At 37.9% G+C, this 13,925-nt stretch overlaps 1 protein-coding gene across 1 annotated transcript; it reads left to right on the forward strand.

The window, feature by feature from the left end:
* The first annotated feature begins 724 nt into the window (after nucleotides 1-724).
* LOC121727441 (ATP-dependent RNA helicase DDX54) lies at nucleotides 725-12,901 on the forward strand. Its single transcript, XM_042115297.1, has 13 exons — nucleotides 725-974; nucleotides 1,054-1,233; nucleotides 1,525-1,708; nucleotides 1,997-2,343; nucleotides 2,609-2,819; nucleotides 3,462-3,580; nucleotides 4,106-4,219; nucleotides 5,275-5,466; nucleotides 6,638-6,751; nucleotides 9,578-9,705; nucleotides 10,020-10,155; nucleotides 11,282-11,426; nucleotides 12,667-12,901. The coding sequence occupies exons 1-13, from the start codon at nucleotides 783-785 to the stop codon at nucleotides 12,846-12,848; spliced, it is 2,244 nt and encodes a 747-aa protein (XP_041971231.1). The 5' UTR covers nucleotides 725-782; the 3' UTR covers nucleotides 12,849-12,901.
* Nucleotides 12,902-13,925: the final 1,024 nt, after the last annotated feature.

Raw genomic sequence — 13,925 nt, forward strand, 5'->3', positions numbered from 1 at the left:
TGTTGCCCGTGCGCGCACTTGCATAGAAACCAATAGGGAAGGAGACAGTTGCGTTGCGGGCTCTGGGCAACGAAAAAGTTGCCCAGAGTTGCGTCGCTACGTGCGCGCACTTTCATACTAGCTCCTAGACTTCATCAAGAGACAAATAAATCGCCGAGCAACTAAGTTGCCCGTGCGCGCATACCCTAATTTAACGCATTTCAGCGGACACTTTTTACATAGGTACAGATTACAGAGATAGTTCTCCTCCATCTACACTATATTTATATTATTTTGCTGGGAATGTGAAAGAGTGATATTGTGATTTTGTATTATTTTCCTAAAATTGTGTTAACTAAGTTTTTAATGTGTAATATTGGTAGGATATTAACAATTAGATATTCATTTTTGATTTTCATAAGTGTAAGACAGTGATGTAATATCCAGAAACGTACTATTTTATGTTCCCTTCAAAATTCCATCGAAAGTTTCCGTAAAGCGTCTACTACTTTACTGAATCGACTGACTTGACTCCTTGACTGTATTGACTTTTACTTTGACTAAACTTTAGATTATTATGAGAACGATGCTAAAACTGTACTATACTAGAACATTGTTTCCCGCCATTTACTCGACACTGGCCATGGTTTTATAACCGAAGTGCCATAATAAGAAAAAAAACTTGACTTCTGTCAGTTGTTAGTTGACATCTGTCTTATGTCAAAACAATGTGGAGGTTTTCACGTGTTTTATTAAAATAATTATGAAATTTAAATTAATGGCCAATAAATAAATTATTAAGTATGGGGAAACCGAAAGTGATTGACGACCTACCTGGTTTCGAGGCACCTGTAAAGGAAGAGTCTGAAAATGCGACTCAAGCGAAGAAAAAGAAAAAAGCCTCAGGTGGATTTCAATCCATGGGCTTTAGTTTCCCGGTTCTCAAGGGAATAACTAAAAGAGGTTACAAGCAACCAACACCTATTCAAAGAAAGGTAAAATCTCCTTGTTTCTTCAAAAAAAAATCATAACCATTGCATAGAGTTGAACGTTCTACATTTTCTTGTATTTCAGACAATACCTATAGCACTAGAAAACAAAGATGTTGTTGCTATGGCTAGAACTGGATCTGGTAAAACTGCATGTTTTGTGTTACCAATATTGGAAAGACTCCTTTCTGCAGATGCTAAGATAAAACACGGCAACAACTTGCGAGCATTAATTCTGTCCCCCACAAGAGAGTTGGCTCTACAGGTAAAGTACATTTTAAGAACATATTAGTTAAAAAAAATCCCTGTGTTATTTAGAAATTATGAAAATGGCTAATGTCCTTACCTGGATTTTCAATCTATTTTGTATAGCTGGCACAAACATTAATGAATATGTAACTCCTATGGTGACTTACACCATAGGAGTTACATATTCATATTTCATAATAATAAGTATAAGTCTTTTTTTAACATTATTGTATAATACAATTTACAATTAATTTACAATATGATATTAAAATATATTTACAAAGATTAAATTTTAACATAATTACAGACATTGCGGTTTGTTCGTGAATTAGGCAAGTTTACTGGCCTCACATCAGCAGCTATACTCGGTGGAGAGTCCATTGAGCAACAGTTTGGTGTCATGTCGGGAACCACTCCGGACATTGTTGTGGCCACACCTGGAAGATTCCTGCACATCTGTATTGAAATGAACCTCAAGTTGGACAATATAAGTGAGATTTTATTATAAGAATTGTTTTTAATATCATCCTAGATTATTATTATGCCAAAGAAAACAAGACATGAATAATGTGCTGATTGCTGCACAGAAATAACAAATAACTGAATTAACTTTTCTTCTCTGCGATAACAAAATTCCATAAATATTTTCAAGAAACACGTAGAAATAAGATTAAATTTAAAGCATAATTTTATATAATTTTAAATATATTATATTTATTTACATGGCTTTTCAATAACATATTTTGAAAATCCTGACAATTATTTCTTGTCGTTTTCAGAGGTTGTGGTGTTTGATGAAGCTGACAGATTATTTGAACTTGGTTTTGGGGAGCAATTACGTGAAATAGTAGCAAGGTTGCCATCAAGCCGTCAGACCTTGCTCTTCTCGGCAACATTGCCAAAAATGCTAGTAGAGTTTGCTAAGGCTGGTCTGAGTGATCCAGTGTTGATAAGATTGGATGTGGATTGGAAGTTACCTTCAACCTTGTGGCTTGGCTGGATAGCAACGAGAGCAGAACTGAAGACAGCCGCACTGTTGATATTGCTGGATAAAGTACTAACTAAGCAAACACCACAAGCTGTTGTATTCGCTGCTACGAGGCATCATGTGGAATATTTGCATTTGGTAAAATAATCTTTTGTGCCTCCCATAAGTTAAGAGTGCCAAAATCAATCTAGATTTTTTATTTTTGTGGCAATGTATTTTTTTATAATTTTGCCTATATTTTTAATCAAATGTATACCATATAAATAAGCCTCTTATTCATTTAACTACTTCCTTTATCATATAACAATGAAGTTATGACATCATAATCATTTGGAAAATATAAATTGCCTTTCTTGATCTTTTTCATGATCTTTTTTGCTTGATTATTAATGTTGTTTTTCAGATATTACAAAAAGCTGGTATATCATCAACTTACGCATACTCTGGTCTGGATCCGTCTGCACGTAAAATAGCTCTGGGCAAGTTCACAAATAAGAGATGTTCAGTACTTCTAGTTACTGACGTCGCAGCAAGAGGCTTAGATCTTCCATCGTTGGATACTGTCATAAACTACAACTTCCCAGCCAAACCTAAGTTGTTTGTACACAGAGTCGGTAAGACACATTTGAGCTATCTATACTATACTCGGCGCGGTGAACCTTGATCCCTATGACACTGACAGTTAATAACATTGTAATGGCGTCACCATTAAATTAGGATCATATTGGATGCGTCTAAAAATGCCATTTATAAATTTTACGTAGCTTTATGCCATTACAATGATATTCCATTAGAACTTTTAACAATTCTTAACATTTACAAGAAATTATCTCAATCTGAATTTACGTTTACGTCCTGCAAAACTACGTAAATATTATAAATGACATTTTTAGATGGCTCTAATTTCAATTTCAAAACCTTTTATTACCAAAACTTACAAATATTTACTAAACAATTCATTAAAAACATTATTTAAAAATGGGAAGCTGCACGTCAGCCTCCTTATTGGCGTGTCCTGACACAAAGGCCTCCTCCAGCTTTTTCCATTCGCATCTGTCACGAGCCAGCCGGAGCCACAAAGGGCCAGCAGAAGCCCTGATTTCATCTGACCATCTTTTAAGTGGTTGTCCTCTTTTTCTTTTTGTATTGTATCTTGGAAACCATTCTGTTGTTATTTTTGACCACTTTTTTTGTCCTCTTGACGTCACCTCATGACGTGACCTGTCCATTGCCATTTTAGTTTGTTTTTTTGTCAGGTCGTAGTGCGCGTGCGGGCCGCTCTGGGCGCGCGTTTTCATTGGTGGCGGCAGAGGACGTAGCTCATCTGTTGGACTTGCAGTTATTCTTAGGCGCTGAATTAAAGAAGCCTTCACAGGTATTATCGTACTAATATCTTGCCATTTATCTACATTCTATGTTATATCATATCATTTTTATGTGATTAAGTGCAAGTTAGCAGAGTGAAGAAATTGATTAATCCTAATTTTAGGTGTTTACACTAATAATCTGCTGCCTGACATAACATTCAGTATATTTGACGTATTATTATTGTACAGTGATACAGAAAAGCATACTAGCTCTTGAATGATAAGTTTGGATTGAAACATGTTAACTTTCAGCTGCTGAATAGACATAATACAGCGCCAGAATCCAGTGATTCACATACTGCTTCTTAAAATGATAATTGTAATTGTCAAAATTAGATTAAGTAAACATTCAATAATTTTTTGTCAATATCAATCAACAGTAAGGGCCTGTTTCACCACTTCCTGATAAGTGCCGGATAGGCTATCTACCACTCAACTTGACGTATGGAGAATCTGTCAAAAAAGTTGTGGATAGCCTTATTCGGCACTTTATCAGGAAGTTGTGAAACAGGCCCTTAATCCCAATCCCACAGGTATCGGAGTCGGGTGACCAGTGCCCGAGCGGTGTGTGGGGTTCGATCCCGACCGCGCAGCTCGAGATACGACACCAAGACGTCATGGCCTGGGAGAAGAATGTCTCTGAGATTGTGAGCATGTTTTTTTTTATGAAATAAGGGGGCAAACGAGCAAACAGGTCACCTGATGAAAAGCAACTCCCGTCGCCCATGGACACTCGCAACATCAGGAGAGCTGCAGGTGCGTTGCCAGCCTTTTAAAAGGCAATAGGGTCATAGGGTAGGGGAGGGTAAGGAAGGAAATAGGGGAGGGTAGGGAAGGGAATAGGGTAGGGTATTTAAGTAATTTTATTTAGTAAACACACTCACTCGGCGAAACACAGCGCAAGCGCTGTTTCACGCCGGTTTTCTGTAAGCCCGTGGTATTTCTCCGGTCGAGCCGGCCCATTCGTGCCGAAGCATGGCCCTCCCACGTCAAAAATTATTTTGTGTTTTGTTCTTTGTAGGTAGTAAGGCTTAGGCCAAACCTACGCGACTGTGAAGCGGGAGCGTCAATACAAAACACATTTGACAACTTGTCAAATGTGTGTTTTGTATTGACGCTCCCGCTTTGCAGTCGCGTGGTCGCGTAGGTTTGAACAAAGCATAAGGCAGACTATACATAATAGCGCCCAACTATTAGATGATAAAAATTAACTGACATGTTCGTGTACAGTTGTAGATTCGTATTAAAACCCTAAGTAAAAACGGCTATGTCGTTGTTTTAATTTGGTTTATAGTTTTTAACATTTATACATATTATTTTTAGCCTTATTTTGAAATGAATATTAAATGCTGTTTCTAATAGCGACATCGCCACGTTTGAATAGCAAAAAAAAAATAACCAAGTGCATTACCTTCCCCACCCTTCCCCCTTAGACAAAGTATCTTTCGTTAAAAACGATGACGTAAATCGTTATCAAAATGTATACGGTTTGACATGAGTCATCGCTAAATGACATTTCGCTTGCGAAGACTAATGTCAAATCCCAAAATTTTGAAAACGAATTTCATCATCGTTTTTAACGAAAGGGACTTTGGCTACGGCCTCTTATCCTTGTCCAAATTAACGGAGACGTCGCCAAGGCATTCTAATCAGTTACAGCACTTACACTTTATTGCATTTTCATAAAGGCATGTTCACACAGGGCGAGGCGCGGCGTGTATGCGAGCGAGGCTGGCAGCAATACGTGAGGTGGCGGGAGGCGGCGTCGGCGGAGGCCAACAAGCGCGCCAAGACCACTCCCCCTCCCGTCGCGCCACACCCCTACCTCGCCGCGGCCGTGGAGACAGAACAGGCAAATATGGTGGAGCAGATTAAAAACTACGCGCCGAGAGGAGTAAGTTAACATCGATGATATAACCACGATAAAAAGTTGTAATGGAAACCGTTTTGTCCGACGAACATGAGAGTTTTACCCTATTATGGCACATTTTCACTGGTCGATAGCGCCCGCATGCGGGGTGCGGGAGATTTCTGAAACGCATGCCACGACCAATAAAAATGCGCCATTAGCTGTTATAGACTCCCCGTATGCTGTATACCGACTAATGAAAATGCGCCCTTAACCCACTGCACTGTAACGCTCATGCTGCAACAGTAACGCACCAATACTTGCGTGACCGCACCGTTATAGACCAATCAGAGTACCTACAGTTAGCAGCGCAGCGTTTTGACAAAAAAAAATCATTCAGCACATGACACTACCACGACAACACAATTATATATTTTATATAAACTACACAAACTTTACATAAATATAATAAAAAGTGAAAGAAGTAGAATGCTACTCAACATGACAGATTTAGATAATACTCTTTGACTCGTTTTTTAAAAATATTAATTGTTGGTGATTGTTGGTGGGATGGTTTCGGGAAGAGTGTTCCATTAACGTATCGCAGATATGGTAAAGGAACAGTCGTAGTAAGTGGTATTATGGGAGGGAAAACCAAGAGTGAGTTTGTTGAATGAGCGGAGAATAGGGTTTTTATGTCCAAGGAAGGTGAATTTACATTTTAAATAGTGTGGAGAATTTGGATTGAAGAGAATATTGTATAGAAGATGAAGAATGTCAGTATTCCGACGCATCTTGACTGGGAGCCACTTCAGTTTGACCCGGTATTCCGATACATCGTATTTCGAAGACCGAATATGAAGCGGATACACAAGTTTTGTAAGCGTTCGATAGAAGATAAGAGATGACACTGAGATCACAGTAACTCACGTCAGCATAGTCTAAGATAGGAAATAACAAAGTTTGAGCTAGTGTAATTTTAGTTGGGATAGGAAGGAAATTTTATCCCTTGTTCTCTCTATCTCTTGTTAATGATCGTAATAGCGATATTAAGAGCCTGTTTCACCACTTTCTGATAAAGTGCCGAATAGGTTATTTCAAAAAGTTGTGTTTTGACAGATTCTCCATACTTGATCTGTCAAGTTAATTGGTGGATAGCCTATTCGTCACTTATCAGAAAGTGGTGAAACAGGCCCTAATTATAGCAAAATTTCAGACAATATTGGAGCTCGGCGGCAAAAACGACTCGCCCATGTATCTAGCCATGAAGAACAAGAGACGCGTCCACGGCAAGACCGTACTGAAGACGAGAGAAAACAAACAGCATCCCGTAAGTGTACTTAATTAGAAACTGATTGATAGGCAGATGGCGGACCTTCGTCATTTGGTCGGGGAGGACATGTCACATTTTTAAAGATTAGCAGATTTTTTATAAAATAAAGATATACAATTTACAGAAACTTTTGTTTGGAGCCACTTCCAAAAACGAAACGTTTTGGGAAGGTTTATTTTATGTGATTTTCGAATTGTACGAGGAGAGTTTTTAAGATATCAAAGTCATTCTTTCACCGAAGTTTCTATTTTTGAGAGTACCATAATTTGCTTACCAATAAGAAAAAATAATAGTCATCATACCTATTCAATGGTCAACCCATCAATCCCCAAGCGGCAGCCGGCTGCCGCAATTGAAAATCTATTGTGTCTGCGATACCCACGATCGAGGTGTTAAGCCAAAACCGCACTAAAGCGCAAGCAGATTTTGGTTGTGTTAAGTCAAATTCATCCGACCGATCACAGCTGCTAGCACCATAAAGTTAATATACCTAGCGGAATAGAGCAACAATCTCGAGCTGTGTAATGCACGAAACCGAAATTGGTTTTCATCTGTGTGAAAAATATGTGTACACTTACACATATTTTTCACACAGATGAAACACTTACACAAGCATGATTGAACATGAATTCTATGAGAATTGAGATTAAATTGTCAACGTGCGGCACGTGTCGACTGGACGTGAAAAAAGAGTGCTGCTGTCATGTATCACCCGTCTCTTTTTACCACGCAGTGTTACTGATAGTGACATCTCTCTTGCTCAGGCCTTTGTTTCTCTATTCCGCTAGGTAAATTAACTTTATGGCTAGCACTGAATTGACATAAGCCGACCGAACGACATAGGTCTGTCAACTGCCTAGTAATCAATTTCCTCGGGTATACATACAAAAACACATCCTTCTCATTATTATTGGTAAAGAAAAGATAATATAAAGTTAAAAGAAATTGAATGATAAAGGTGTGTCGATAATATTTGGTCCATATTTAGAACAGGGAAGCATTGTAAATATTATTCAGAGCTTTTATTTGTAATGTAAATAACAAAATGAATATAAATACACACATAATGGATATTTATACAAAACCACCTTTTACCATTACACGTGTATCTTGGGGTTGGAATAAAAAGAAAAATCCTATCTATGTTGATGCTTACATAATAAACGTTGATGCTTTTACGTGGGAGAGCCATGCTTCGGCACGAATGGGTCGGCTCGACCGGATAAATACCACATTCTCACAGAAAACCGGCGTGAAACAGCGCTTGCGCTGTGATTCGCCGAGTGAGTGAGTTTACCGGAGGCCCAATCCCCTACCCTATTGCCTTTCCTACCCTCCCCTATTCCCTTCCCTTCCCTACCCTCCCCTATTACACTATTCCCTCTTAAAAGGCCGGCAACGCACATGCAGCTCTTCTGATGCTGCGAGTGTCCATGGGCGACGGAAGTTGCTTTCCATCAGGTGACCCGTTTGCTCGTTTGCCCCCTTATTTCATAAAAAAAAAAAAGGAACATGTGTCAATTTCAAGATTTTCAAGTTTCTAGCTTGAAATGTTCGGTCTGCTTGAATTTTTATTTACATGATACCTAATATAATAATTTCATAAAATGATGTTATAACAAGTTCATGGCTGCAATTCCGTTGCGTACCAATTCGTTTATCGCGCGGAAACTATTAATTTTTTTTCAGAATAAAAAGTTTTTTTTAATTTATTTAATTTTTTTTTGCACGTTGTTGTACAAAGGCCTATCCTACGTCCTTTCCCGGGACTCAATGCATTTCTGTACCCAATTTCATCAAAATCGGTTCAATCGGTTTAAGCGTGAAAAGGTAACAGACAGACAGATAGACACACTATCGCATTTATAATATTAAGTATGAATGAAATGAAATAGTTTATTAAATCGGGTTACATAATATGCAAGTACTTACATGCGGTTTTGTTCGATAGATTTACAAATCGAGTAATAATTACTATTTATTGTGTGGACCGCAAAACTCACAGCTCGAAGGCTCTCATCGAGCCGGCTCAATGGAATTAAATATATCGAATTAGAATAAAACTATCGAGCAATGCTGAATGTGTGGACGAAATCCCGAGCCGCGGGTTTTGCTCGACGTTATTGCTCGATCGAGCAAAACCGTATGCGATTACTTAGCAATAGACTCACTTGTTAATAAAGGCTTATTTTAATATATAGTACCTAGATGACCGAGCTTTGCTCGGTATAGCAAACACTCATTGACTTCGTGTTACTTAATAACGCCATCTGCTGGTCGTTAAAACAATTAGTTGCTAACAAAATAGTATTATTATTCGCCAATAGATGTCAGGAAGAGTCATATTTTTCAGTTTATCGATTATCGATAAAACACGAATAAAAAGACATTTTCTAAAAATGATTCCTAGCTAGACCGATTTATCGCCCTCGAAACCCCCTATATACTAAATTTCATGAAAATCGTTGGAGCCGATTCCAAGATTCCAATTATATATAATATATATATATATATATATACAAGAATTGCTCGTTTAAAGATATAATAATACTAGCTATTTGACCGAGCTTTGCTCGGTATTCGATGAAAATGACATTTTCTAAAAATGATTCCTAGCTAGATCGATTTATCGCCCCCGAAACCCCCTATATACTAAATTTCATGAAAATCGTTGGAGCCGATTCCGAGATTCCAATTATATATATATATATATATATACAAGAATTGCTCGTTTAAAGATATTAAAATATTATGTTGGTAACATTACCTTTTATGTTTAAATAAATAATAATATTATGAATACATAGATTCCCGTATTTACAGGATGCTGACTTGTTGAAAATCAATGAAGTTGAGAGCAAACCGCAGGAGACATCTAAGAAGAAGAAGGGCGTGGTTAGAGATGAAAATTACATATCCCACTTCGCCAGTGATCAGCACACTGAAACTGGGTGAGTATTGCATTGTTAAGGGCCTGTTTCACCACTTCCTGATAAGTGACGAATAGGCTATCCACCAATTAACTTGACACATCAACCAACCACCGTTTCGAGAACTAACCCGGCGATAAGAACCGGCGCTCGTAAGGAACTCGGCGTAACCACTTTTTACCAAAAAAGCGGGAAAATTTAAAATATGAAAATTACAATGTCCCATCAACTCCCAAGCGGCACCCGGGTGCTGCATAACAATTGAAAATCTATTGTGTCTGCGATTCCCACGATCGACGTATTAAAAAGATACAAGTTGAATTTCCAATTTCTAGTATGGCGGTGAACTTCCATTCTGGCGCGGAGGGCGCGGCGCTCGAGCTGGCCGCGGACGACGGCAGCGGCGCCCGCGCGCACCGTTCCGTGCTGCGCTGGGACCGCAAACGCAAGAAGATGGTGCACGTTGATCCGGTGAGGACGACTTGTTATAATATGTCGGGTTATAAATTCATGATGATGAATATAATTGAAGACGTGAGTGGGAGAACCAGATAACTAACATTTTAAAACATAAGGATAATTCTATGGGACAATTACTCATTTTTTCCCTTATAATTTGAACAAAAGTTGTAACCTATCTGTAGACTGTATCTCATGTATGTTGTGATGTGATATGGATTGTATGGCTACACATACAATTCACAGTTATTTTATATTTAAAATCATTTTTTTGCCTCTTACGTCTTCATTTATGCAGTGCATAACTGATCGAGGTCTGCTGTCTCTGGCTGTTATGTGGTGTTACCGATAATTGCCAGACAAACAGCGGGGCTAAAATGGTCGTAGAGCAATTCCTCTCAAACAATTCACAAATTGAATTGTCAAAACTGTCAAAGTCACGAATGTCTTTCATTTCAAAGTCACGAGGAATTGCTATACGACCAGTTTAGCCCCGCTGACCTTGAAATGTTATTTGCTGTGTAAATATTTTTATTAGTTAGCATTCAAGTAGGTTCTATTATACGTAACGTAATGTTTCTAAAGCCTTTGATTTGATTTGCCAATTACTTTTTTATTAGGTAATACCATTTCAAAAAGAATGAAATAACATTAATTTCATTTATCTTTCACCAAATAGAAAAAATACTTTTTCAGCGCTGCTACTTTCATAGTGAACTATGTCAGGGACACCCTTAGTATCAATTCAGACCGCACGCGTGACGCGACGCGTAGATGCATTTCTAAATTTGTATGGATTGAAATCTGTCAAAGATTTCAATTGCGTGAGGCCTCTTGCAAGTCTGTTAATTCAGTACAAAAATGCATCTATGCGTCGCGTTGCGGTCTGATTTGACCGTTAAAGTATAAGTTCTACTTTCTTTTGTTACACTCTGTATAGTGTATTATCATTTAGAATAAAAATATTTACACAATGGATGTAACACTTTACGATGTTACGTTTTTATCTCATACGTTGTAAAATTCACTTGACAGACAAGTACAAAACATTGTATGGCTTATAATTATTGTTTGTGTAATATTTTTATAAGTAAGGGAATAATACATTTGGATACAAACTAAATTATTGTTTTTTCAGGACGGCGGCAAGAAGATGATCCGCACGGAGAGCGGCGGGCGCGTGTCGGCGACGTACCGCAGCGGGCGGTACGACGAGTGGCGGAAACGCAACGCCGCGGCCGAACAGAACGACGACGGACCGAGAGACAACGCGCCCAAAACACGTAGGTTTTTTTTAAAAGTAAAACTTCACGTACGCTTGACTTGGGGAGTAAGCTGGCAAATGCGGGACGGAAGCGTTACGAACAGTCTGATTGAATGAGGCGAACGGAGAGTTGCGCGCGCACATTTTCTCAAACTTCTGTACGCATGCTTGACTTGGAGTTGGGGAGTAAGACTTGGTTCACACGCAACAATCCTTTATCCTGCACGTTTTTTTTTGCAGTCTTAACATTCATACTTTGATTGTACTGCAATAAATCGTGCAGAACAATCGACGTGTGAATCTCATCGGTTCTATACATATTGTATGCGCCACAATTTATTCGTTAAGACGTATACTGCAAAAAACGTGCAGGAAACGTGCAGGATTGTGCCGTGTTAACCTGACCTTAGCTGGTAAATGCGTGACGAGAACGTTGCGAAAGCGCGCACATCTTCTTTCATTAAACATACATATAGATGGATCATGGAGCTCAAGAAGTTTTACTTCAGTTGCGTGGTCTAAAGCACACTCGTTTTTTTTTTAAATTTCTATAAGAATAGCAAAGAAGATAAAAAATAATTATGTATTGTCAATAACTGTAACAAAACATACAAAACCTAGAAACAAGATGAAACAAACAATGTAACCAATTATTGTCCTGTACACATATTGTGGTCCCATAGTATGGTCCCAAAAGACACGTTAGTATAATACCTATTAAAGGAAAATTCATCTCGACAGCTGGGCGACCTCGTTTATTTATTTGTATTATGTTGACATAAGGTGATCGTAAATTTATCAGCAAACACGCGCCGAACGCGCCGCATTTTAGAATTCGTTGTATGAAATGATGTGAAACCTCGCACATTCGGCCGCACTCCGCACCGTACGCGCCGCATTTCGCGTACTATGCGGTGCGTCCGGCGACATATTTATAAAATTAATATGTCGCGAGATTTCTCCTAAACCCCCATTTCACGAACATAAGAAATGTCTTGTCTGAAAGCTTCGCCTCGGCCAACAATAACATGTGATCTGAGGCTTTTATATTTACTGCCCATGGTGCGTAAACTATTTTTCTCCTCGACGGAGGCGGAAAACGGCAACATCGGTAAGCGCAGCGGGACGAAAGTTGACGTTTGAGAAAAATGTATTACTGTAGCTGTAAGCAAATGTCTAGAATAGCATCTAAACTCTAAAAGCACCTGATTTGCGAAATTCTGAAAATATTTTCATAACCTTGATACTTTTTATTCTAGCATCGGAGTTCCGACCTCGATGGGTGAAACACAACGAGAGAATAACCAAGAAGAAATCGGAGGCGGCGTCTAAAGAGTTCAAGAACAAACAGCAGATAGTCAAAGAACGTTTGCGCAAAGAGAAGATCAAGATGAGACTCAAATTCAAGTCTAAATCTAAGGGCAAGAAAAGGAAGAAGTAAACTGATTTGTCTAGAAATACTATGTATGTTGAATAAAAGTAAGTTTATATTTATTTTTTTGGATTTTATTCTACATTATTGTTATATAATACTTTATATTATTTACCCATATTGTTTCGTTGTGCGGGCTCGGGTCAATTTATAAAAGCGCAGTCGAAGCGAAGCGAATTCCCATAAACTGAACACAGAAAATTCAACCTTAACTCTAGAGTGTAAGATCATACATTTCTTCTGCGAGGTCAATCAGCGTCGGCCGCGCGCAGTCACGCGAATTCGCGCGGATGCGCGCGCCTTTTTAAATTCTCAAAAGTAATAAAGTGTGTTAACGCTTTGGAGTTAAGGTTGAATTTGTAATGTTCAGTATTAATAATTCGCTTTGACTCTGCATTAGTATAAATTGACCATTAGAGGACTTTAAATAATAGTCAATGAAAAAATCATGATATATGTATATTATTTAAAAAAATTAGGATAAACATTAGAGTTACCTACTTACAATTACCTGTACATGTTGATAAATAACATGAATAATTTTCAGAAGCATTCGTTTTGGACTTTAGGTATAATATTTCATAATATTCAATAATCGTACAGTGAAATTATATTTACAAACTTTTAATTTGATATCGAATAAAATAAGATGACCACTCGAATACGAACACATACATACACACACATTTGGCTGATATTGAAGATAATATGGACAATGAGAAGCTTAATACAAAGTATAGGTTATTTAAATATTTTATAACTTATCTGCACGACCGTCCCTTTAATAGTGAACGACAACCTTCGTTTGTCAATGTAAATGACGTGCAATATTAATTAAACAAAAAATTGCGAACAATATTAGAAGGATAGCCGCTGTATAACCTTCGTTCAGACAAGTGACCTAGCCTTTTGCAAACAATAAACAACTTCAGGTCAATTATGTCGATCGAAAACTCGTATGACATTATCAAATTTATTTACAACTTTAACTAGATAATTTGTGTTTACTCACAAAAACACGTTCTTGTATAATATAATAAAATATCGATGACAATATTCCACAAAATGTTACATGGATAAACATTA

The sequence above is a fragment of the Aricia agestis genome, chromosome 5 (assembly GCF_905147365.1).
Source record: "Aricia agestis chromosome 5, ilAriAges1.1, whole genome shotgun sequence".
Taxonomy (NCBI): domain Eukaryota; kingdom Metazoa; phylum Arthropoda; class Insecta; order Lepidoptera; family Lycaenidae; genus Aricia; species Aricia agestis.